The 25,038-nt window shown below is 48.2% G+C and overlaps 2 protein-coding genes across 3 annotated transcripts; one reads left to right on the top strand and one right to left on the bottom strand.

Annotated features, from left to right (window-relative positions):
- The first annotated feature begins 2,533 nt into the window (after nt 1-2,533).
- GNMT (glycine N-methyltransferase) lies at nt 2,534-8,583 on the top strand. Of its 2 annotated transcripts, none has more exons than XM_020976851.2 (6): nt 2,534-2,819; nt 3,629-3,756; nt 5,812-5,928; nt 6,324-6,466; nt 8,011-8,132; nt 8,349-8,583. In XM_020976851.2, exons 1-6 carry the CDS (start codon nt 2,614-2,616, stop codon nt 8,518-8,520), a joined length of 888 nt encoding a protein of 295 aa, XP_020832510.1. In that variant the 5' UTR covers nt 2,534-2,613; the 3' UTR covers nt 8,521-8,583. The 2 variants fall into 2 exon arrangements, with proteins under 2 accessions (XP_020832510.1, XP_020832511.1); XM_020976852.2 differs by lacking the exon at nt 2,534-2,819 and adding an exon at nt 2,882-2,967.
- PEX6 (peroxisomal biogenesis factor 6) lies at nt 6,575-24,417 on the bottom strand. The gene is made up of 17 exons (XM_020976850.2): nt 23,350-24,417; nt 20,927-21,090; nt 19,764-19,847; nt 15,592-15,694; nt 15,373-15,506; nt 14,677-14,788; nt 14,169-14,377; nt 13,515-13,710; nt 12,966-13,039; nt 12,671-12,809; nt 12,373-12,578; nt 12,184-12,245; nt 11,669-11,777; nt 11,127-11,243; nt 10,775-10,852; nt 10,397-10,536; nt 6,575-9,901 (listed from the first exon to the last, which is right to left on the bottom strand). The coding sequence occupies exons 1-17, from the start codon at nt 24,373-24,375 to the stop codon at nt 9,765-9,767; spliced, it is 3,090 nt and encodes a 1,029-aa protein (XP_020832509.1). The 5' UTR covers nt 24,376-24,417; the 3' UTR covers nt 6,575-9,764.
- Between the last annotated feature and the right edge of the window lie 621 nt (nt 24,418-25,038).

Raw genomic sequence — 25,038 nt, 5'->3', positions numbered from 1 at the left:
TTCAGCTTCACATCAGCCCCTACCCTGATACAGCCGGGCCTTGAAAAGTGACTGCAACAAGGACATTTATAAATACCCAATTCTAGAGTAATAGTCAAAAGGCCAGCTGCCTTTGTTCCCATTCGACTTCCTGGAGCCCTTTCCTTTTCTGCTGTAGAATTTGATAGTCTTCCCAACGCCCTGGCACCAGGCTCCCTTTGTTCCTATTTTCCCTTCTGCCTGGTCATCCTTTGGCCATCCTTTACGAAGCTGTTCACTCCTGTCCTGCCCCCCAGTCCCTCTTTTGTGATTCCAGGCTTTGTGTAACTTGTTTACTGCTTCCCCTCATCAGGGCTGCCGCTTGCCATTGAACTTTGTTCTGTGTTCCACTCCCCTGTTTTTTTTCTGTACCTTTTGAATGTACCATGTAGGATTCCCTCTCCTCCCCCACCCCAGCCAACACCTGCTCCTTACATGATGTCCTCTGAAGTTAGGGGAGGCAAATGGGGCCCTTTTTGTCCCTCCCTTGCTAGTCCTGAAGGAGCAGCTGGGCCCAGGGCCTCCAGCACCTGGCACTAACGGTGCAGGGTACAGTTGGTGTGGAACTGGTTTGATTTCTTCTCCCACATCTCCCCTTTAAAAAGGAAGCAGCCATAAGGGGCAGCTAGATGGCACAGTGGATAGAGCACCGGCCCTGAAGTCAGGAGGACCTGAGTTCAAATCCGGCCTCAGACACATAACACTTACTAGCTGTGTGACCCTGGGCAAGTCACTTAACCCCATTGCCAATAGCAAAAAAAAAAAAAGGAGCCATTATCTAGGATGAGGAATATTGAAGAACTCTTCACTATAGTTGCTCCCTTCTCAAATTTAGAGCTGAAAATAACCCTACTTTCTCCTATCACCAGCCAGCCTAAGTCCAGGCCCATTGGCCAACAAATGGACATCACTAAGAAGCATCTGGTGGAGTAGGGGTTTGTGAACTAGTTAGTCCCAGCATCCAGCCGCGCTCTCAACTCCAGGAAGAGTTAAGGCAGCTTTGGCCTTGAGAAATGGAAGCATTTTGTCTTCTCTGGCCATTTCTCCTGCCACAGACTGTAGAAAAGCAGAACCTGGCCTTGGAGATTACTTCTGCCACAGCCCTGCCCCCCTTGTCACCCACCCCACCCCCAGCTCTCCTCACATCCTAGGTCAGATAGGACCCAAAGTGGATCTTTTTCTAAGGTGGCCAGAACTGGTTAAATTTCCCCGTAGGGTTGGAGTTTAGCTCTTTTGGACTTCAATGCCTAGGGCTGACACTTGGAACAGAATTGAGGGTAGAGTAGGAAGAGGACTGAGACTGGGCATGATTTAAGTGACTCACATCCTTGTCCCTCAACCTGTTTCTCTTGCCCATCAATATCTGATACCTTTCAGTTTCACTAGACAGGACTGTCCTTTGCAAAAGCTTCACAGAGAGAGCCTGTCCCTCTATATCCAGAATTTATTTCATTGATTTCTTCAGCAGAGGTTTGGCCTATCTCTGGGGTGGCAGCCAGGCTGCTCAATCCTGTGTAGCGGAGTCTGACCCTGAACTTTTCCCCTTAATAGCCAGCCTATCACTGTTGTTCCTTTGGTGTTTCAGCTGGCAGGGTCCCTTCCTCCTCTCCTATGTGCATAACATGCTCTCTGACCTCTGCCCTACCTCCCCTCCATCCACATCCTGGGATCATTGGACGACCTGGTAACACAATGATTGTTCTGTGTCTGCCACCCTTGCCCACTAAGCATTTGAGTACACCCTTCCATTCCCCATGCCTACCCCACCCAGTTCTGTATCCCGCTCCCACCAGATTTAAAAAAAAAAAGTGATGTTGAAGCCAAGACTTCAAGCCAGTTCTGCTCACTCCAAATCCGGTGTTCTAAAGATGACTGGTGGTTCCATGCCAATCCCCCACTCCCCAATCTTGAGCCCAGCTCACCCGTATAGACTCTGCTATCTTGGGCCAACTCGTCAGTGCTCTGGCAAAGGCAGAAGCTGGGAGCTGGTTTGCTGTGCTAGACATATAAGGAATTGGGCTAATTGCTTTTCATAATAGCTACCTCCAAGTATGGGGGTACATGGAGTGGGGAAGAGTTGTGAGGTGACTGGAGATAGGATATATGATCTGACCTAACTGTGGTTCATTAATCCATCCCCCTTCTAATCTCTTATCTGTATTCCTGCTTCATGCCTGATGCCTAAGTGGACAAAGACATGAAGGACATGAAGTTAGCCCTTGACACACAGCCTGATCCCTCCTAGCTGAGATCTTGGGAGAGTTATTTGTTTGCCTTTCCTTATCTCATCCTTGGTTCCCAGAAGCCCAGAAGTTTCTCTTCTCCTTGGATACCTGGGATCGAGTTGGAGGGGAGACCTCCCACATAACATGCCCCTCTCTTGCTAGGGGTTAGGGAGGTGGGGTAGGAGGAAGGCCATTCACAGGGCCTGGGAGGTCAGAAACAGCGGGTTCCTAGCTTGGCGAGAAGAGCAGACAGGGGCGTGTCCTGGATCTTACCTGCCATTGGACAGGTTAGGCAGGCTGTGCAGAAAGAGCCAGGGCAGCCTTATAAGTATTTCGGCAGGTGGCTGAGGTGCCAGGTGGAACTGAGAGGATGGTAGACAGTGTGTATCGGACCCGCTCCCTGGGAGTGGCAGCTGAGGGGCTCCCGGACCAATATGCCGATGGGGAGGCAGCACGGGTCTGGCAGCTGTACGTAGGTGACACCCGAAGCCGTACAGATGAGTACAAGGCCTGGCTCCTGGGGCTGCTGCACCAACACGGCTGCCAACATGTGCTCGACGTGGCTTGTGGCACCGGGTAAAGTTGGGCAAAGGGCAGGAGGTAGGGGTGGACACCAGGGCTACAGAACTATTAGGCAAAAAGGCCAGAGCAGAATGCTCCTGAGGCAGAGGGGAGCTAGGTGGAAAAAGCAGGTCCCCGCCCAGGCAGAGTCACCAGGAATTGGGTAGAACTCACACTGGAAGATATCTCTTTGGGAATGGGAACAGGGAAAACGGAGTGGGTGAGGGTGGCAAAAACGGACATGGATGTATGTGGGATAGGCATGAATTGTGGGGATGCACATAAGAGTGCAATGGGGTGAGCTGGAAGTGAGGGCATGGTGGGAAACAGACTAGGAAGGTGTCAGAGGAACTTTCTAAAAGTAAAATGGGTTGTCTTTCTGGTGGTTGTGAGAAAGGAAGTCACTTGGGGAGTCATGGGTTGAACTGGATGACTTCTGGGTTCCCTTCCAATTCTGAGGTTTTTTGATTCAGTGAGTTAAAAGAACAGTGTGTATGTGCATGTGTGTTTGTGTGTGTGTGTATGTGTGTAGGGAGTGGGGGTCAATGTCAGGGGTAACTCGTTCACAAGTACTGGGTTCCTTCTTCTGGGTCTTCCTGGTCCCCAGTTCTTCCTTTGACCCTCAGCCCCCATTCCAAAAATGGCCTTCCTATCCTTACACTTCCTAAACCCTGCTTGTCTCCATCACTCCTCTCTACACTTCTCCCCTCTCCCTCAAACCTTTCCCTTTCTAATCCATCTTGTCCTCATTCTCCCCATCTTCTCTGGCCCACCTTCTCTTCCCTTCCCCCCAATCCTGTCATTGTCTGCTGGACCTGGCACAGGGTGGACTCCATCATGCTAGTGGAAGAGGGCTTCAAAGTGACCAGTGTGGACGCCAGTGACAAGATGCTCAAGTATGCCCTGAAAGAACGATGGAACCGTCGTCACGAAGAAGCCTTTGACAAGTGGGGTATGTGGGACTGGGTGACGATCTTGGCACAGGAACAGAGGGGCCGTACTGAGAACTAGCATCCTTCACATACTATCCTCTGAAACACACTGAACTAGGTGTCAGAGGACCTCGGCTCTAGTTCTGGTTCTGCCATTACTTGCTGTGTGATTCAGAGCAAGTCACTTCTGTCTGGCCTTAGTTTTTTCCTTTGTAAAACAATGGTGTAGGAATAGGTAGAATAGTGGAGCATTGAGGGAGTGTGGTGGATTTAGTGAGGAAGACTGGGGCAGGAATCCTGCTATGGGCTCTTACTAGCTGTGTGACCCTAAACATCACCCAGGGGTGGGGACCCTGCAGCCTCAAAGCCCCATATGGCCCTTCAGGTCTTCAAGGTTGGCCCTTTGACTGAATCCACACTTCACAGAACAAATCCCCTTAATAAAAGGATTTGTTCTATAAAACTTGGACTCAGTCAAAAGGCTGCACCCAAGGATCTAGAAGGCTACATGTGGTCCCCAGGCTGCAGCAAAACCTTTCCATGCCTCACTTTCCTTCCTATAAAATGGCCTCCAAGATCCCTGCCAGTTCTAACCCAAAATTCTATGACCAGATGATCTAACTTTCCTTTTAGCTCTTAACACTATGAGTCTGCAAGTATTTGTCGCTTCTTCCTATTCTCTAACCTTTTCTGCTCGTAAGTCATGCCTTAATTTTGTTCTGGTTTGATTTCTGTTTTTCTCTTCACTGTAGCTTCTCTTCAGGGGCTCATCTCTTAAGGTCAGGGACCTATGGGCTTATTGTCTCTTTCTGAGGTTGACTTCAAAGCCAAATCTTCTTGAGGCAAACCACAGGGATCTGTTCCTTGCCCTTAGCCCTCTATTCTTCTCCAATCCTCTTCATTTTCCCTGAGGTTTGGGTCCCCTAAACCTCATGCCACTCCTCCCTGCTTTGGTAGCATGGGGCACTGGGCATCAGGCTGATTTACCATTTACTCAGTTCTGACATTGGGACAAATCTCTCAATCTTCTTGAGCCTCAGTTTCCTCATCTGCCAAATGTCACTACTAATCACTGCCCTGCATGTTTCATAAGGCTGTTAGAGGGACTGAAAGAGAAAACAATAATGTGGAAAATGCTTTGCAAACTAGAAATGCTATCCAGATACAAGGAGGCATTGTTATTCTTGTCCTGTTTGACCAGGGATGGTCAGATGTAAGGACTAACACTCAGCAGGTCAGGCAGCCTCTTACAGGGTGGGGGGACAGCAAGCAGTCACAGCCATCTGCTTCCTGTAGGTGTGACAGCCCAGTGAGAACCAGTAGGGAGGGAGAGGGGTAAGGAGATCTGGACCTTGTGGCAGAGGAAATAATGAAGGGGATGGTGATTGTTCCCCTCCTTTCATGGCAAAGCAGCTCCCTCTCTGACTCCCCCCAAAGGAATAGCAGGGGAAAATAGGTGGTAGGGTCTGGGAATGGGAAGCAAAGGGGTGACAGTGTAACTGCTCTTCCAGCTCTACTGGATCTTTGCCTGGCACTCTGAGGAACCAAGGGGGCTCAGCAGCCATCACCTATCTCCCTCAGATCCCTTCTCACTGGCTCTGCCCTTCCCCAACCCTCCCTGTGGGGGTCCCCTCTACTTTTGTGTCCCTAGATACTTACCTTAGTCCAGGGGTTTGCTAATATTTAATAAACTCTGGGAGCTTACACTCAACACCCTTTTAGGTTTAATCATAGTTAGCATTTTCTCCATCACTTTAAGTCTAGACAATCAACAAAACAATAAACCAAATCCAGATTGGTGTCATTTGCCAATTTCTGGGTTGTGTTCACGCCAAAAATTTAACAACAGCCAGTGAGAGCTCCGATATACCCTATGCCTTGTACCCTTGGTGGGATCCATATATGTCTCTCTCCCCCTCTCCCCCCACTGAAAAATAAAAGAGACCACGTGGCTGCTGGCCTTCTCTTCAGGACTACAGGGGAAAGCTTGTGTTTCAGTTTGTTGGCCAAGGTGGAACATTTCTGGTTCCCATGGAAATGGTGCCATCCTCTTCTCTACTCCTCTATTCCCTCAGTCATTGAAGAGGCCAACTGGCTGACCCTGAAAAAGGATGTGTCCCTGCCAGCAGAGGGGGGCTTTGATGCTGTTATCTGCCTAGGGAACAGTTTTGCCCACTTGCCAGACTGCAAAGGTGAGAAATAGGGTTATAGCTTTTTTTCCTAAGGTTACCTTCCCAACAGATTAGTCCCCCTCCCAATTACTGATTGCTCCCTTGACCTCCCCATCTTCTCTGGCCCACCTTCTCTTCCCTTCCCCTTCCCCCCAATCCTGTCATTGCCTGCTGGACCTGGCACAGGGTGGACTCCATCCTCTTAATTATATTCTCTCCCCCACAGTCCAGGTCTCCTTACACACACACATACACACACTCACTCCTCTTCTCCTCAAAGCATTCTGCCAAAACATAATTCTCATTCCTTGTGTCCTTCCCTGTCCTGGGCCCAAAGGGCCAGTAAGGGTGAGTCAGGGAAGAGAGGAAGGAGCTGTAGCAGTGAGAATCTTTTTCTCCCCTTGTTCTGAGCTCAGGTGACCAGAGCGAGCATAAATTGGCCCTAAAGAACATTGCAGGTATGGTTCGGCCTGGAGGGTTACTGGTTATTGACCACCGAAACTATGACCACATTCTCAGCACTGGCTGTGCCCCATCTGGCAAGAACATCTACTATAAGGTGTGGCTCCTGGGAGGGGATGGGTGGATGGGTGTTGAGCAGCAAAAGTCACAGAAGTCAGTACTGCAATAGGAGCAAATGCATAGAAATGAGGAGCTAGGGAGGGGGGACAGTTAATAAACATTTATTGAGTGTGCCAAGCATTGTGCTAAGAACTGAGGATACAAAGGGAAAGCCAGTCCTGCTCTCAAGGAGTTCACATTCCAATGAGGGAGACAACCTGTGATTAATTAGGTACATAGAAGACACATACAGAGTGGATAGAAGGTAATCTGAGAGAGGTAGGCACTACCACGTGGGGGAATGGGAAAGGCCTCTGGCAGAAGGTTGGATTCTAGCCCAGTCATGAAGGAAGCCAGGGAAGCTAAGAGGCTGAGGTGAAGGGCAAAGCATTCCAGGCCAAGGGGGCCAGCCAGTGTAGAGGTACAGAGATGGTTGATAGTGTTCTATTGAAGATCTATGAGTCAACAGGCTGGGCTGTGGTTTGTTGAGGGGGATAAGGTAGAAAAGTGGAAAAGTAGGAAGGGGCTGGGGTATGAAGTGTTTTATATGCCAACTAGAGAACTTTTTTTTTTTTTTGAGGCAATCACGGTTAAGTGACTTGCCCAGGTCAACAGCTAGTAAATGTAAGGCTGAATTTGAATTCAGATCCTCCTGACTCCAGGATGGATGCTCCATCCACTTCGCCACCTAGCTGCCACAGAACTTTATTATTTGATACTGAAGATAACGGAACCACTGGTGCCCACAAAGCAGGAAGGTAACAGGGAGAGAAGCATACTTTTAAAAAAATCACTTTGGCAGCTAAGTGGAGAGATGAGGCAGGAAGATGAACCAGGATATTGCAGTTAGTTGTGGCTGTGTGGAAAAGGGACGTGGTGAAGGTAGAAATGACAAGATGCAACAGACTGTACATTATGGGGCGAGAGTGAAGAGTTGAGGATGACATCAAGGCTGTGGGCTTGGTTGACTGGAGGACAACAATGTCCTTAAGACTAATAAGGGAGGGTTTAGGGAGCAAGTTTTGTTCTAGACATGCTGTCTGAGATGCCTGTGGCACATACATTTCAAGATGTCCAAAAGATAGTTGGTGATGCAGACTAAAAATGGATGTACAAATCTGAGAGTCACAGAATGACAGATTTGGCGCTAGAAGGGGTGTGAGAGGCCATCAAATCCAAACCCTTCATTTTATAGATGAGCCATAGAGAGGTGACTCTTTAGTGTCACACAACCAGTATCTGAATTATCTGCAGATAAAAACTGAGCCCATGGGAGTAAAGAGATCACTAAGAGAGATATAGCAAAGAAGAGGGCCCAGGACAGTCTTGGTGGACACCCAACCGGGACTGAGCATAAGTGGATCCTTTTGAATGAGGCAGTAGAGTCCTAGGAAATGGACAGAGGAAATACATAGGAAGGAGGTAATTTATAAGAATTTCTATACAACAACCTATAAACAAGGTCAAGGCTTTTAGAAGGGAGTAAGCATGAGGAGGCCTGGGGTAGGAGACACTGAAAGCTCCCTTTTCTGCCATCCACAGAGTGACCTCACTAAGGACATCACTACATCAGTGCTGACTGTGAACAATAAGGCTCACATGGTAACCCTGGATTATACCGTCCAAGTACCTGGTGCTGGGCAAGATGGCAGCCTTGGCTTGAGGTACTCAGGCTTAAGAGGAGGGAGAGGGTGAAGCTTGGGCTCCCCCAATCCTGGACACGTTCGTCTGGTTCATCTTCCTCCATGGTTTCTAGGCAACTTTCAGGTCTAACCTGAAAGCCTACCGAGGAATCCCCATCCATATCCTTTGCCCCTATGCTCCCCAACCTGTTCTCTCTCTAGCTTCTCATGCCTGTCTACACTTTGGTCCTGTTGCAGTAAGTTCCGTCTCTCGTACTATCCTCACTGCCTGACGCCCTTCACAGAGCTTCTCCAGGAAGCCTTCCAGGGGCAGTGCCAGCATAGTGTCCTTGGAGACTTCAAACCTTATAAGCCTGGCCAATCCTCAGCACCATGCTACTTTATCCACGTTCTCAAGAAGACTGGATGAACCAGCACCAAAGCATTTCATAAACCCACCAGAGTCCTTCCAATAAACAGGATTAACCTACAAGGGAAAGTCTAGAATGGAGGCTTGTGAAGTCCTGAGGAGATGATGTGCCCTGGGCCTCATCTTTGGTCTGGGGACAAATAATATACAATCAGTGCCTTTTCTGTTTCTATGTGTGTTGAGAGCCCTTGCCCTCCCCTTAGGCCACTGAGACATCTTTCAGCTGCCCCCTCATCAGCTCCTCTCCAGATCCAGACCCTCTAAGCTTGCATCCCATCCTGCTCCATGGACAGAGAAGAGAGAGCTTGGGAATAATCGGTGTGGGGTTTGAATCATGGCATGGGACTTTGGACAAGTTGCTTAACTTTTTTTGAGGGCTTGGTTTCCTCATCTGTAGAGTGAGGAGGTTGGACAAGATTTCTCGGGTCTCTTCCAGCTATTAATTATATGATTCCTATTGTCACTTCTGATAACATCCATTGGTCCCAATTTCCCAAGGCCTTTGGGTCCCTGAGCTCCTGCCTCACCCCTATGACACCAGAAGAGGGCAGCACACACATATTTTCGGCTGGAATATAAAGAATAGATGGTGATAATGAATACTATTTCCAGCTCAGGGCTAAGTCCCCGGGACTCTTCCTCCACCTTCCTTTCTCTATGTCTGTCCCACCTTGGCCAAGCACATCTCTTTAAAATGTTTCACTGATATCTGAAAAAAACCAAACAAACTATCACTGCCACTTCCCACTGACTTTTTCTCCAAAGAACTCTCCATAGCAACAAAACACATAGGCCATATCTGCAAAGATGTCTCATCTTACACCTATAGTTTCTGACCAGAAACTGGGGAAGGCATGCTTCACCCAGGTCTCAGAAGTGATGACTGGTCACTCGACAGTAATGTATGGGGGCAGAATCTGAGCTCAAACTCCAACACTGGGCAAACACTATAAAGGATGAACTTGGGACAGTAGAATTTTCTGTCAGGTCCTATCACTCCCCACCTCCCCAGGTCCCTGCAGCCCTGACCTCTTAGTTTAGACCTCTGGTTTGACATTTGGTCTTCACACGCTTAGGTGACAGTGTCTTCCCTCCACAACAAGGTGGCAGAGCTGGGCAGGGAAGCTTCTCCAGGTTACGTGGCCTGAAGAGGACTGATTTGCACTGCCCAATCCAACTGGGTCACTGACTTTGTTCCAGGGCTGGTGGAGAGGATAGGGCTAGGGGTACAGCCCAAAGGGATCCTAGCAGGCTGCAAATTTGCGCTGGATGCGCTTGTAACGGAGTAGCTCCTGCTCAGAGACAGATGGCTGTAACTGGGCAGCAGCCTGGACCAAGTCTTCCATGGTAAGAAGCAGTGCTGAATTAGCTGGCTCCAAACCTGGGGGTGGGGGAAGAGAAAGAGAAGGGGAGTCAAGGAAGGAAGTCTTACTCTCCCTCTTAACTACGGCTGACAGAGGGGAAGGAAAGTAGAAAGGACAAGAATTTCAGCTGCCCTTGGAGCTCTAGGCCAATATCAGGAACTCCAGATACAGAGAAACATGGAGAGAGCTTCCCAGACTAAGGCCTAAACAGGACCTGAAAACAGGGGAAGGCAGGTACTCCAGTATTCTGTCTGGAGCATGGAATGGGGAACTGCTGTCTCATCCTCCAGGCAGCTGTAGGCTCTTTAAAAACCCCAGAACAGGTGACTCAGCCGTCTTTCCTTTGGTCTACATTTAGCAACTCCCTCCTGTTTTCTAACCTTGATGTCTCCCACGGCCATTTCAGTCTTCTGAGGCTCACGGGTGGGACTCTATGGCTGTGGTTTAGCCTGCCTGGTGGGCTTCTCCCTCAATCCCACTGAGCCTAGGGGTGGGGGAGATCCCGTCCTCACCATCTTCAATGTCCTGGACCCTTCGCTTAAGTGCTGCTGTCATTGCATCAGTACAGAGGGAGTACAAATCGGCACCTGTCAGCTGGGCTGGGCATCGGTCCAGGACGCTCACCAGGTTCACAGAGGGCTCGAGCTTGAACCTGGAATGGGGAGGTAGGGGATGGTAGTGAGGGGATGGTCATGGTTTTAGAAAGCATTCTTTTTCTGGAATTAACCCTTGGCTCTCCAAGGGACATCACTGACCAGCATTAAGTTAGTAGAGCAGAAATTCAAACCCAGGTCCTCTAATGCCACATCTGTAGCACTTTCCATTACACCAGTGCTAAAGTGGCTCACCCAGGCACTAACCCTAACCACCCCACATCCCCTAGGCCATACCTTCGTGTGATGGCACTTAGAATCCGAAGCTGGGAAGCCCGATCTTCACTCGGCCCCACAAACACCAGCTTGTCAAACCTTCAGAGAGAGCAGCGGTCAGGGTAGGGTGTTCAGCTAATAAAGCCTTGAAGCCCAACCAAACAAGTGCTATATTCCCTAACCCTGGGGGCCAAGCCTGAGCCCTTGGGAGGCTAGTGGGCTGTAGGCGTTGCCCGTGAGGCAGCTGATACCAATGATAGGTAAGCCTGGCTCTGAGAGGAAGTGTAGAACAAGATGATCATGGGAAATGAGGAGCTAATTGGAGTAGAGTAGGTTTCTCAAAGAGATAGAGGGTTAAGGGATAGGGACAGACCTGCCTGGCCGCAACAGTGCAGAATCTAGGAGATCAGGCCTGTTGGTCGCTCCAATTACAAATACTTCTTGGCTGCTGTGAAGTCCATCAAGCTCAGCCAGGAGCTGGGAGACCACCCTGTATGGATAAAGGTGGAGAATGAGATGGGTGAGAGCCAGGGGCAGAGAGCAACCCAGTCCAGAATGCTTCCCCACTCTTCAGATCTGACTCCTTTTCCATGATGCCAGATCTTGTCCAAGGAGTCTCTTATCCTTATCCCCTGCTCCTCATCTCCAGCCCCTTTTGGCATCTCTTGAGCCCCTTTCCTTGATCTATGACATCTGAGGTCCACATTCTCTCTTTCTCAGTTCTTCCCCCTATTACTTTTATAAGAACCCAAGGGAGTAAGACTTCTGCTCTTAAACTCTGACCACCTGTGGTCCCAGAACTTGACAGTGTGATATCCCTAATCCTTCTGAAGCTCCTAAAGCAGCTGTGTTGTGCTACCCATTTTCAATGCCTCCCATGAAATCAGTCTCATTCCCTGGTTCAGGATTACCCACCTGTCCATCACACCGCCAGAATCCCCGCTTCGCCCCCGACTTGGAGCCAAAGAATCCAACTCATCAAAAAAAATGATGCATGGGGCAGCAGCTCTAGCCCTGGAGAACACTGAAAAGGAGGAAATGGAGATGAGAGGAAGGGAAGGCAACAGGCTAGAAAACCCCAAGGCCTGAAGTGGAGGCTCAGTGGGGATGGGGCTGGAGCTTAACCACTCACTAAATCTGCCCCTGGGAACCTCATTTTCTGCATAGGATCACTGAATTAAAGACTTTTAATTTTGAAGAAACCTCCAGAGATCTAGTTCAATCTCCTTATATGGCAAGCTAAGAATTTGAAGATCAGAAGGGAAGTGACTTGTCCAAGGATACACAGCTAATCAGTGGCAGAGCTAGGCCCTGAGTCCAGTGCTTCATCACACTGCCCTTTAACTAAACCTTGAAGAAAGAGACTAGAAGGGAGCAGCCTTGCCAGGAGGGGAGACAGGACAGGGCGGGAGGTTAAGACTCTCACTCACCTTCCCTAATGTTCTCCTCACTTTGGCCCACATACATATTGATGAGCTCAGGACCTTTCACACTGGGAAGAAAGATGAACATAAGCAGGTGGCTTCCCCAATACCTCCTGGCCCTAGCCCATTCGAGTCCCCAGCCTAGAGTCCTCCCTTCTCCTCCTCCCCACTAGATCTACTGTCCCTTGTTCCTACCTGAGGAAGGTGAGGCTACATTCAGTGGCTACAGCCTTTGCCAGGAGAGTCTTTCCAGTGCCTGGAGGTCCATACAGCAAAAGGCCTGAGCGCCTCAGCCCCAGGTCTAGCAGCTCAGGGTGTTCCAAGGGGAGCTGAATCGTTTCCAGGATCTCCCTCTTCACATCCTGCAACCCTCCCACATCCTGCCAGGATACTGCTGGGATCTAGAGGATGGATGATAAGAGGCTGGAGGCATTCTGATTGTGTATAAAAGACAGAACTAATTTCTTCTTCAAATAAAGTCTGGAACCCCTACCTTGGGGGCCCCAATGGCCTGAGAGTGAGCCATCTGTAGTTGTTCTAGTGCTACTCCAAAGTCCTCTGCCAGTATGGGAAAGCCAGCAGTACACAGTTCCCCCTCATCTTCCTCACTCAAGCTGCCAGCAGCCATCACACTGAGCAAGGAAATGGTGAAGGAGAGAAAAGGTACGACTCAGGACTACCAGGGCTTTGGGCCTCTGTCTCTCCTTAGTGTCTTAGGCCCCTCCTCTCTCCTTAACCTTCCCAGTTTCTCGTCTCCTCCTCCTTCCCATGCTCCTTTTGCCCCTCACCCTGTCTGGATCCTGGCGCAGGCTGCTCGGCTGCTGTAGGCCAACAAGGCACAGAGATCACCCAGCACAAAGCCCTGGGGAAGGTATGAGTGAGAACAAGGATAAGGGCCGTGGGAGGCAGGTCTTGCTTCTACCACCCCCCAGTTCTCCTTTTAGATGCTCTGTGAAGGAGATGAGTAAGTAAATTTTCCTTGGCTCCAGTTGCCAGAACTAGGAGCCATGGGGAACTGCACATCTAAAACTTCTTAACTGGATCTGCCTTAATGTGGAATAAGCTATCCCAGAAGGCTCCCCTCATCGAGAGACTATGCAATCACTCGTTGAGGACATTGTCTGGGCTTCTATATGAGAAGGCCTAGCCGAGCTTTGAGTTCCTTTACAATTTTGAGATTCTATGCCCTGATGTCCATCAATGCCCTGAGAGTTTTCCAATTTCAGTTCAGAAGCAAGTACCGCCTCAAACCTGGGGCTGTGGGATTGAGTGCCCTACCAAGGAAGGTGTGGAGTCCTGTGTCCTTTAACCCCTGACCATCCCTCCCTTGGACTCACTGCACTCCTTCTCGCCAGCTGGGCTAGATTCACTTCCTGGCCCAAGGGGAGGCGGGCAGTTAGTGCCTGCAGGATGCTGAGCCGATGCTCCTCCAACAGCATGGGAACTTCCAGCTCATGAGGAAATGCTATCTGCACGTCAGGAGGCACATTCTGGGGGCAGCTTGTTGTAGCAACAACCAGCAGAGGAAGCGAACTGGAATGAGAGGAGCAGGTGCCACAGCACAGTAGAGTGAGAGGACAGAACTGAGTACTCCAAACACACTGCTGCTAGTATAAAGGAGGAGGGGGGGTGGAACCAGGGAAAAGAACATGAAGACCCCCAGGCTGGACTGTGCTGAGAACATTTTGTGAGTGCCCTGGTTCCAGCCCACCCAAACAGACTGAGGATTTCCCCAAAGTGGTGACTGTTTCCCCGCTTCCTCTAGACATCCCCATAACAGTTATTACACGACTAACCCCACTGCACAATGGGCACTGAGCACACAGTGTTGACTAACAGGACCCTGGCCAAACAGTATCAAGGCAGATGAGTGTATTGACGGGGGAAGGGGTGGGGGTGAGAATGGTCTTTAGCCTCTTGCCAACCCCCCCCCCCTTAGCCTAGTCCCCAGAGCTTAGTCCCAGGTTCCCATGGTGGGTCTGAAGGGATACCTGATGAGGGGATCCTTATTCAGAAGAAGATGTCGAAGCACAGCTACCACATGGGCATCCTCGCCCAGGCCATCCCGTTCCCAGCCCAGGAGTTCCACACCTCTCAAAAGCAGGACAGATGGGCGGCAAAGTTGAGCCCGGGAGAAAGTGGCCCGAAGCTTGCTCTCCACTGCTGCACTGGTGTCTGCACACAGCCTTGAGCAGTCTGCCTGTGGAAATACATAGGCACGTAAGCAAGGGATGGCCCACAATGAAGAATGGGACTGCCTTAGGGACTACTTCAGGCATTCGTGACATTTTCCCAATGCAAGCAAGAGAAAAAGGACTAGCACTCATCGCGCCCCACCCCGACTCTGCTAAACTGGTGGTATTACATAGGCTGGTCACCAAGTCCTTGAAGCCCCCTTCCACCTTGAAGGTCTGCCCTGGGAGGTAAAGGTCCCATGGTAGCAGTGGGACAGGCGACTCTTTGCACTGTCTTTACCCAAAGGACGGCGGGCACCCTCACCTTGAATAAGTGGAGCCCAAGGCGGCCACAGGCAGCAGTGATGGCTGTGGTCTTCCCACTGCCCGGTGGCCCCCGCAGGAGGACACTGCTGGTCCCCATCAACAAAGAGCCCCTGCAACCAGAAAAAGCTAAATTTGGCCCCCTGTCTGTCCTACGCTTTCTCAAACTTTTCTCTTTGAACGTGTACAAGATAAAGATTCCCTCAAAAGAGTAACAGAAATAGTTCCTGTGCCTCAGAGTAAGTTTTCAGGAAGAAGGCTAAGGGGCTTATCCTCCCAAGTTTGTGCTGACTCAACTTCAGGAAGGCTTGCTGAACACTCTGGTCATCTGAGCCATTCTGGCCAATGTGCACCACATCCCCGTTCTTGCTCAGTCTTTTTTTTTTTCAGTTGTGTCTGACTTTGTGTGACCCCATTTGGGGTTTTCTTAGCAAAGATAATGAAGTAGTTTGCCATTTCCTTCTCCAGCTCATTTTACAGATGAGGAAACTGAGGCAAATAGGGTTAAATGACTTGCCCAGGGTCACACAACTAGTAATTGTCTGAGGCCAGATCTGAACTCAGGGAAATGAGTCTTCCTGACTCCAGGCCTGGCACCCTATCCGTTGCATCACCTAGCTGTCCTACCACATTCCTGACCCCTCCCACAACACTAACTCAAAGCCATCCTTCACCTAAGGTCCAAGGTCTCTCTCACCCAGGATGGAGTCTTGGCCTCAGGATATCACAGAGTTGTGTCACTAAAGTCTCCAGCCCTGGAGGGGACAAGCTGCTCCAGAGACCCTGCCCCTCTGAAGGGAGCCACGGGACAAAACTCAGAGTAGAACCCACCTGTACGGTAATGAGAGAGGGGCCTCAGGTACAGCACTCTCTGTCTCAACCTCCCCACTCCAGCCTTCCTCCCCAAAGGCCTCACCAGGTACAAGGACGTGTGGCTTGTATCAGCCAGATATGCAGTGGTTGGTTCCTCTGGGGCCTCCCCAACGGTTGTCTTCACTTTGAAGAACAGAAAAGGCCACCTGTAGAATGAAGGCAGAGCAAATCCCAAGTTTACACATGATTGCTGTATTCTGGAAAGGGAAAAACAAAGGATACTAATCCCATTTTTTAGATAGGAAAAACTAAATCTAGATTAGTTGTGACTAGCCAGGGGACAAGAACACCATTTCCTGACCTTCAACTCAAGAGTTCAAATTAGTTTGACCATACAGCATAGGGATACCCTCACAGTTCTCAGGCTACAATGTCCAATTGCTGTTAGTGATAGGAGGTAAAAATAGTTCCGGAAGACTATGAGGGAAGGGAAGGGAGAGGTTAGCATTTCATGTGAGGAGGAGGCCCTAAGGTTTCTATGACTTCTGTAATACTCAACAGTGCTTACAATAAAAGACAGGAACACAAGACAAACTCTATATCCTTTTTATAATTATTACTCCTAAGTTGAATATCTGATGCATTTTTAACTTGGAATCATGGCTATTCTAAAACATCTTGAGTCTTGACATTTAATGGGAAAAAATGGAAATATGTCTGTATGATCTATGAGGATTACAGAGGTTATAAGACCATAGATAAAGGATACCCTTGATGACCTAGTGAGGTGAAAAGGGAAAACCACTAGAATAATCTGGATACTGCTGGAATACAAATGAGTTGTGTTATAGAGCAGGTGAGCAAGGGAGACGGAGAGAAGAGCTCATGGGCAGCCTCAGTCCTTAGAGCTCCACACTGGGAAGCCCAGAGCTTCTTAAGACTATCCTTAAAGAAAAGGTATGAATCATTCATCTCTATTATCCTAGGGTAAAGTAGGCCTTCATCCCACTCCCTCCCCATTAGAGTCTCCTAAGGGGAAAGTGGAAAACTTCTCTTTCCCACACTAAGCTCGGCACCTCAGAGAAGAGAGGTGAATTGATTAGGCCTCTAACAAAATTTAATAGCTGAGGCCCAGAAACAGAGCTGACATAGGAGTCACAATCTCTGAGGCATTTGGGCTCAATTTCACATTTAAGAATCTGCAGCATTCTTGTGGAAAGTCTATTAATGGTCAGTTGTTCAATTTAAAATGTATAGTGCTTACTAGCTGTTCCCCAAACTTGGCATTCCAACCCTAGCGCTACGTGTATTTTAAACTTGACATGCCTAAAAGAAAACTCATCTTTCCCCCTCAAACCTACCCCTCTTCTGCACTTCCTTATTTCTCCCCTTATAATAAAACATTTACATAGCATATCATTGGATATTCATAACAACTCAGTGAAGTAGGTGCTATTACTACCCCCATCTTACAGATTAAGAGACTGAGGATGGCAGAGGTTAAGTGACTTGTCCCAGAGTTAGTTAGGTATCTGAGGTAGGATTTAAAACTCAGGTCTTCTTGACTCCAAATCTAATACTTTATCCACTTTACCACTTTATCACACAGACATCACTTTAGTTCACTTTGCAACTAGATGTAAAAGGTTTCTAACTGGTATCCCTGCCTCAAGTCTCAAGTCACGTAGTGGCCAAAGTGATTCTCCTCAAGCATATGACACCCCCTTGCTCAGTAAGTTCCAGAAGCATTCTAGCAAATATGAATTTCTCTGCTTGGCATTTAAAGCCCTTCACGACCTGACCCCAACCTACCTTTCCAGCCTTATCGTATGCCATTCCCCTTCTTGAACTCTAGGATCCAGCCACACTGGCCGCTTTGCTGTTCCTCACACAAAATACTCCATTTCCTGACTCTACACCTTTATTTCAGCCACCCCAGTGCCTGGAATGCACTCACTTCTTATCACTATCCTTTAACCTCCTTCAAGACTCAGCTCAACTGCCAGCCTCTGTCTGAAAGAAGCCTTTCCTTGTCTCCTCAGGTGCTCCTGCAGCTCCATCCCCTTCTTCTCCCAAAACTACCTTGGATAAACTCTGGAAAAGCATCCACTGCTTCATTTTTTGTCTATCTCCAGCACCTACACCAGTGCCTGGTATACAGCAAGCAACTAATAAATGCTTATTGACTGAATGCACCCCCTCACCTCTACCCTTCTAAAATGCTTAAGTCAGCTGCTACCTTCTGTAAGAACTTTCTTGGTCTATGCAGTTATTGGTGCTTTCTCCCTCAAATTATCCTGCTTCACTCATCTGTGTACATTTCCTAACAGCCTCCTAAATGGTCTTCTTGCCTCAAATCTCTGTCCTCTCCAAACCACCACCCATATAGTGACCAAAATGATATTCTTAAAGCACAGGGCTGAGTAAGGCACTCTAACCTCTGGGAACAAACATATCCTGTTCTGATATCTAAAGCCCTTTGATCTACCTCAGCTTCAACCTACCTTGTTCAGGCTTATCATATATTACTTCCTCAGTTTAACCAAACTGGCCTTCCTGCTGTAACTCACACATGACACACCATCTCCCTGCCTCTGCACATGTTATCTGTCCCTCATGATTCTTCAAATCTTAGAATTCCTAGTTTTCTTCAGAGTTCAGCTCAAGAGCCATCTCTTACATGAATGAGGTCTTTCTTGATCCCCTAGCTGCTAGTGCCTCCTCCCTTGAAATTATCTTGTTTTTACTTTTAATAGACCTATACACAAACACGTTGTGTCCCACACCCTTGCTCCAGCCAAAGAGTATATGCCTCTTGGGGGCAAGGTTTTTTTTCCCACTTTTCTCTTTGTGAATCCAGCACCTGGCACACAGCATGCACTTAATGCTTGTTGACAGACATCGCATACTCAAGTAGAATGTAAGCTCCTTGAGGGAAGGGTCTATTTTCATCTTTGACTTTGCATCCTACTACCTAGTACAGTGTCTTAGACATGGTAGGTGCAAAACAAGCGCTAGTTGGATAAATGATCAGTAGCTGAGAAGGACTTATTTTCACACTCCTATTTTTTTATTCCCAAAAGCTGGTCTTATGAAGGACAATGGCAGTACTATGGTTAAAAAACCCATGGAGAGGAAGTGCCTACAGTGGAGAAGAGAGTACACAAGAAGCCAACCAAGAAACCAGCCCTGCACTGGGCCCTCCCAATACTGTAATGTCTGTCTGTCTGTCTATCTTTCTTCTGAGGCCATTCGCGAAGGTCAGTGTGGAGGGCTATTGTCAGAGCATCTGACACAGCTGAGCTGTCAGGTAACTGCCGAGTGTAAACACACTAACAAACTATCCCTGCACAGAACAAAGGCCGGGGCCCAGGACCACTGATGAGACATATGTACGCTGAAGCCACTGCCAGGATCTCCCTGGGACAGGACACTGGCCTGAATGTCAAAGCACTGGACTCTTAGTCCTGACATACCGACTGACCTTGCACAAATAACCTCTCTAGGAAGAGTGAGGCAAGCCTTATCTTTGATGTGGCTGGTCTAAGGCCCAAGAGTTCCCCCAGACCTGGTTGTGCCACACAGCTCCAAATCTTTCTGCCTTTTAAAAAGCATTTTAACTCTGTTATAAACATGCTATTCAATAAACATTTACTGAGTGCTTACAATGGACAAAGAAAGGCATGGATAAAGGCCTGTACTCCAAGGTAGAGGAGGAATGACAGGCTAGGGGAGAAACCGCCAACTCTCTTTTTAGCCAAGGGCCCAAATCACACTTAAACTTGGTATTGTTCTTACCTTACTTTATACGTGGGAACACCGAGACCCAGGGGCAGGCCTAATTCACCCAGTTATGATCATACAAAGTCAGTAGAGGAAGACTCAGTTATGCTGATCCCTAACTTTCTGTTGCAAAGAGTAGATAAGTGGAAAAAAGACATTCCCTCAGCAGCAAGTGCCATTTCTTCTGCAGGATGGAACCAAGGAATAGCATGTGTACTCTTTCCTACCTAAACAGATTACAAGTTCTGGGTCACCTTGTGTCATATATACATGTAAGGGAGAGGCATCAACTCAGGAAGATACATTAGGCCAACGATGAGAAAACAGTGGAGTTTAGAATAGAAACCTCAGTCCCAGGTTCAGAAAAGCCACGAAGGCCTAGGCTTTCAAGTAATTCTTAATGTTTTAGTCCAACCATACTATCCAAATTTGAGGGCAAAAGTACTACAGACTTAGAAGGGGCTTCTCAAGGTGTAGGATGGGGCTGCATACCTGAACAGTTTCTCTGGGCTTCTTTCCAATACATCTGCTTGCCCAACTGTTGGCACACACAGAATATCCCCTTCCTGGACTACCCTGTAAAACAAAAGCAGTCCCAGTGAGATCATAACTGGAGGTTGGTGACATGTTGAAATTATCTTTTGGGGGCAAACTGTCCACCCAGAGATCAATCTAGTATGGGAATAGGGGTGGGGGAGGGTGGGGGTGAGACAGGAAACTCTGGGAAGGTGGAGAAAATGGGGAAGAAAGAAGTATGAATTTTCCAGAGTTGACTAAGAGATCCAGTGGGTTTCTTGTGAAGTACCCACTCTCCTGCATCCCAATAGTGATCTCTTCCCCGCTACTTCCTAAAACACAACTTCAATAATCAAATGGACATGTCTAGATCTGGGATTCAGGAAAGAAGGGGAACAGGATTGATACAGAATGCCAGGTTCTGTTTCTACAAAAGGTAAACATCTTTTTGTTTAGATTATGATGCTTTGCATCATGATCCTTCATTGACCTTGTGGTCCACAATTGGAAAGGCTGCTGAGACTACAGTCTTGAAAAGAGTACAGATTCATTAGGGAATTTGAAACTTCTATGAAGAGAAGTTCTAGTGCAAATTCACTAGAAAAAGGGACTTCTCTCAATTTGCTGTCCTTCTTCCCCCATGATATATCTTTGTTTTTCCAGAGTTTATCACCTTTTAGATTTGGAGGCAGAGGAAAATCACTGAAGAGACAAATTAGTGTGTCCCATGTGGTAAAGAACCATGTAGAAAGTGACAAAAGAAATATTTATCAACTGGAAAAATGTTTCCTGCAAGGATCAAGAAGGGAGACTTCCATCTCTTATCTATCATCTGTCTCAAATTTGAAAGGTGGAAGGTTTTAGAGGAAAGATGCTAAGGACTATAGTCATATGGCTAGGTCAAGAAAATATTAAATATACAGCCAACTCTTTATTGTCAATCTTTGAATTAACTTATTTTTTATAATCCATATGTGATTTTTAATTTCAGATTGGGATATACTAATGATCCCCTAATATTAACTCTTCAAGGAATGAAAAATTAACTTAAATATTATCCTAAGTTAATCATAATTAAAATATAGAACCTATTGGGGAAAATGAATAATTCATTGAAAAAAACAGATTAAGGAGCTGACCTGGGTGTCTCAAAGTGCAGATAAAGAGCCTGGTCATAGTTGCCACTGGTGCTGTAGTGGGGGGAGGACACGATTTCAATGTGCAGCTCTCTAGCAAATGGAGGCCCAGACAGCACTGAGCAGCTTCCTCTGTTCTCAGGACTCCTGAATCCTTCTGAGTATCTCTATTAGAGAAACAATCAACATTTTACAGTCTTCCCTTTACGTGGTGATTAGACTATGCCCTCTTTGTAGGAGAGGTTATTGTTTAAACGTTCGTTGTATAACCATGGGTAAATAACATCTCTGAGCCTCAGTTTCTTCATCTGTAAAATGGAAGTAATATCTGCAGTAACTATCTCACTGACATGAGAGGCTCAAATAAATAATGTATGCAAAACACTTTATACCTTAAAATGCCATAGATACATCAGTTTTTACTGTTATTATTCACTTCTATCCACTAGTCCACATTTTAACACAATCGGAAAGATGGTGGGTTATAAGACCTGGGAAATCAGAATCAACCACCTCCAAAACTATCATTCCTAGACTGCTACCCCCAGGAACAGAAATCCTTCCTAATTTACCTACAGAAGCAGTGTTTCTCTCCTCTTTGAATACAGTATTACTTTGATTCTTCACTTTAGTTTTTAAAATGTCCCTAGTTACAGCCAGGCCTCTGAAAATCCCTTCAATGTCCTCGAGTAGGTCTGAGCTAGCAGAAGTATCAGGTCTCAATAGATAATTGGGATGTATTTAGTTTCCACTTCAACAACACTAGGTAGTCCATGTGATTGGTTTGAGAAGGAACTCAAAGTTCAGTTTATTCAGGATAATGGCAAAAAGACAAGATCTCAGGGAGGTGGTTGGGGCTCAGCAGAATGATTAGCATGAGAACTGTATGTCCTATATGCTCTTCTCCCTTCACTTTCTTTCTCTGCCCACCTAAAGGACACTGCATAATCCCTAAGACACAGGATCACAGATTAAAAGGTTGAAGCAAATACAAAAATATTTACAGCAGCTCTTTCTGTGGTGGCAAAGAATTGGAAATTGGGAAGATGCCCATCAATTGGGGAATGGCTAAACAAGCTGTGGTATATAAATGTAATGGAATACTATTGTGCTATAAGAAATGATGAGCAAGAGGACTTCAGAAAAACCTGGAAAGACTTATATGGACTGATGCTGAGTGAAGTGAGCAGAACCAGGAGAACAGCTACGCTGTGCAAAGACTAACTTTGATAGACTTAGCCCTTCTCAGCAATGCAAAGATCTCCAGAAGTCTCACGAAAGAAAATGCTATCCACATCCAGAGAAAGAACTACAGAGTTTGAATGCAGATCAAAGCATACTATTTGCTCTTTTTTTTCCTTCCATTTTGTTTTGTTTCCTCTTTCTTGCGGTTCCTCCTATTGGTTCTAATTCTTCCTTAAAATATGACTAGTATAGCACCAGCCCTGAAGTCAGGAGGACCTGAGTTCAAATCCGACCTCAGACCAAGCACTTGACACTTACTAGCTGTGTGACCCTGGGCAAGGCACTTAACCCCAATTGCCTAAAAAGAAAAAAAAAATACAGCTAACGTGAAAATGTTTAATAAAATTGTCTATGTAAAGCCTGTATCAGATTTCGTATCTTGGGGAGGGAGGTGGAGAAAATTTTAAAACTCAAAAGCTTATGGAAGTGATTGTTGAAAACTAATAAGAAAAAGAAAAAGAAAAAGAAAAAAAAAGAGGTTGACCTTAGAGATCACAGAGTCCAATTCCATCATTTTACAGAGAAGGAAACTGAGGCACAAAGAAAAGAAAGTATTAAGAAGCACAACTGGGATTCAAAGAATAGAAAACTCAGCTATAGATCCAGAAAAGGCATGAAGGTCAAGGTATTCAAGTAATTTTTAATGCATTATTTCAAAAATAAAGACACCATACCATACAAACTCCAAATCCATGACTCTTTTTACTGGGCCAAGACATTTCTCCTTTCTGACTTCGAATACCAATTATTTTCTGTGCCATACACAGGGATACTTAATTATATTTCATCTTGCAGAATAAGTCTATTTTGAGACAGCCATCTCAATAAATGCAATAAGCTACATAACTCCTAAAAGCAGTAATCTTCCCAGCTTCTCATACAATATTAAGCACACTGCAAGTGAGGGTTCTGGATATTATTCACACGTGATAATTATAACGTGAATTTCCAACTTTCACCTGAAGAGCTCTCAAATTCTGGATGTATATACGTGTGTGTACACATGCTATATGTCAATATATAAATTCTTCACACCTTAACCCCTTTTTAAAATAGTAATCTCATTGTATAGAAATGGAAACCAAAGCCAAGAAGCTGGCTCAAGGAGATCCAGGTGTCTTATTTCATAACTCAGTAAAAGTCAAAACTGAGCCGTGGAGAGGGTACCTCCTGGTCCTTACCTGAACGCTGAGCTCCCCGATTTCCAGGGGTTCACAGGAGAGATTGAAAGCCAGATTGGCAGGCACCAGGGCCATCCCGTCGGCGAGGGGCTCCCCCAGCTCCGGGGACCCGGGTCCCAGCTTCTCGGGGAGATTCCAGCGAGGGTCCTGGACCTGCACCTTGGCCAGGTGAGGCCGGGGGGTTGGGGCCCCTTCCCTGACCGGGGTCACCCACACCCACTCTCCCTGGAAGAGGCCGAGGCCCCGCAAGCAGCTCCTGCTGACCCCCAGCGCCTCCCCCGCCCCGCCTAAGATGCCCTGCAGCCGTCGGGGCACGCTGGGGGCCGCGAAGGAGGACACCACGGGCGGGGCCGGCAGCGGGGGCCGGCTGTCCCCGGGCAGGGGGACCCCCTTGGCGGCCCGTCCCCGGAGCTCGGTCACCGCCAGCCGCGTGCCGGGGCCCAGCAGCCCTTGCAGCGCCGGCCGCGTCTCCAGCACCCGGGGCCCGAGCGCAGGCAATGCCTCTCCGCGCCGCACGAGCACCGGCCCCGCTCGCGGGCCCGTCCCGGAGCCTGAGCCCGGCGCAGCGCCCAGCAAGGCCCAGCCCAGCGCCGGGGGCCGCCGCACGGGCCGGGCCCGCACTCGCGCGCCAGAACCCAGCGCCAGGAGCCGCAGCAACGTCCGGCTCACCAGCAGCTCTGGGGGCCCGGGCTCCGGCTCCGGCTCCGGCCCGGGACCCTCTCCTGGGCCCTCCAGCGCGGCCACCAGCAGCGCCGGCCCCGTGGGCCCCGCCCCCGCCGGCCTCAGCGCCAGCACCAGGCCCGCGGGCCCCGCCGCCGGCCACGGCCCCCCAGGCGGCAGCAGAACCGCTAGCGGCGGGGCCTCGGCCGGGAAAGGCTCCAGAGCTCGCAGCACTGCCAGCGCCATGAGGACAGCGACTGCGGCGTAGGAACAGCGGTCGCCGCTTTCCCTTCTGGAGCCGGCAGGAGCAACGCGAAGCGGAAGCACCCGCGGCTGGCCTTCAGAAGCGCCGCTTTCGGCTCCCATAGGAGTGGGAGGGGTAGGACGTAGGAGGAGCGGGAACGGGCGAAAAAGGTAGTGGGAACTTCTGCGCAGACTCCAAAAGGCGGAGGCGGTCGACTGCTTAGAGGATGTGGGCTTGACAGCCATAACCATGGTAACTAGGGCTGCTTGTGCTGCTCCTGCATCTGCGCCTGTTCCACTGTGACTCTGGTCTTCCAAGGCAATGGTCCACTCTACGCGGTGTTTTGAGAACCTGTTTGCGGTGCCTATTGGGCCGGCATTCGGTTCCTTCCTCCCTAGTAGTTCTATTTCTTTTTACCACGCTCTCCCAATTACCGTTTTGCTTTGGTGACCTTGCTTCTAATATGTCCTTTATGATTATTTACTAGCTGACAAATTAACAAATACATTGTCTTGAAGTTTAGGTTCTCTCCATTCTATAGGAAGAATGAATGCATGTTTGTATGCATGCATGAGCGAATGAATGAATGGAGCATTTATTAAGCTCTTATTCTGTGCTAAGCTCTGGAGACACAAATAGAAAAGCAAGATGGCTCATGCTCTCAAGGAGCTCCCATTCTAATAGGGGAGACAACACATATGGGAGGTATCAACTGAAAGTCAGATGGAAAGGGCCTATGGTCTTAGGGTGCAAGGGCAAAGCAAATGGTAATACCTCTTCTTTAA

The sequence above is a fragment of the Phascolarctos cinereus genome, unplaced genomic scaffold (genome assembly GCF_003287225.1).
Source record: "Phascolarctos cinereus isolate Bilbo 61053 unplaced genomic scaffold, phaCin_HiC Scaffold_5;HRSCAF=322, whole genome shotgun sequence".
NCBI lineage: Eukaryota > Metazoa > Chordata > Mammalia > Diprotodontia > Phascolarctidae > Phascolarctos > Phascolarctos cinereus.
Note: the sequence above shows the minus strand (reverse complement) of the source record. Positions and strands in the feature narration are given on the sequence as shown.

Excerpts from the sequence above, each read along its gene's own strand:
- GNMT (XM_020976851.2), top strand. The coding sequence starts at position 2,614 with ATGGTAGACAGTGTGTATCGGACCCGCTCCCTGGGAGTGGCAGCTGAG. Across the intron at positions 2,820-3,628 it reads GACGTGGCTTGTGGCACCGG|GGTGGACTCCATCATGCTAG; the intron begins GTAAAGTTGGGC and ends GACCTGGCACAG. Across the intron at positions 3,757-5,811 it reads AGAAGCCTTTGACAAGTGGG|TCATTGAAGAGGCCAACTGG; the intron begins GTATGTGGGACT and ends CTATTCCCTCAG.
- PEX6 (XM_020976850.2), bottom strand. The coding sequence starts at position 24,375 with ATGGGAGCCGAAAGCGGCGCTTCTGAAGGCCAGCCGCGGGTGCTTCCG. Across the intron at positions 11,244-11,668 it reads TCTGGCGGTGTGATGGACAG|GGTGGTCTCCCAGCTCCTGG; the intron begins GTGGGTAATCCT and ends TTATCCATACAG. Across the intron at positions 10,537-10,774 it reads CTAAGTGCCATCACACGAAG|GTTCAAGCTCGAGCCCTCTG; the intron begins GTATGGCCTAGG and ends TCCCCATTCCAG.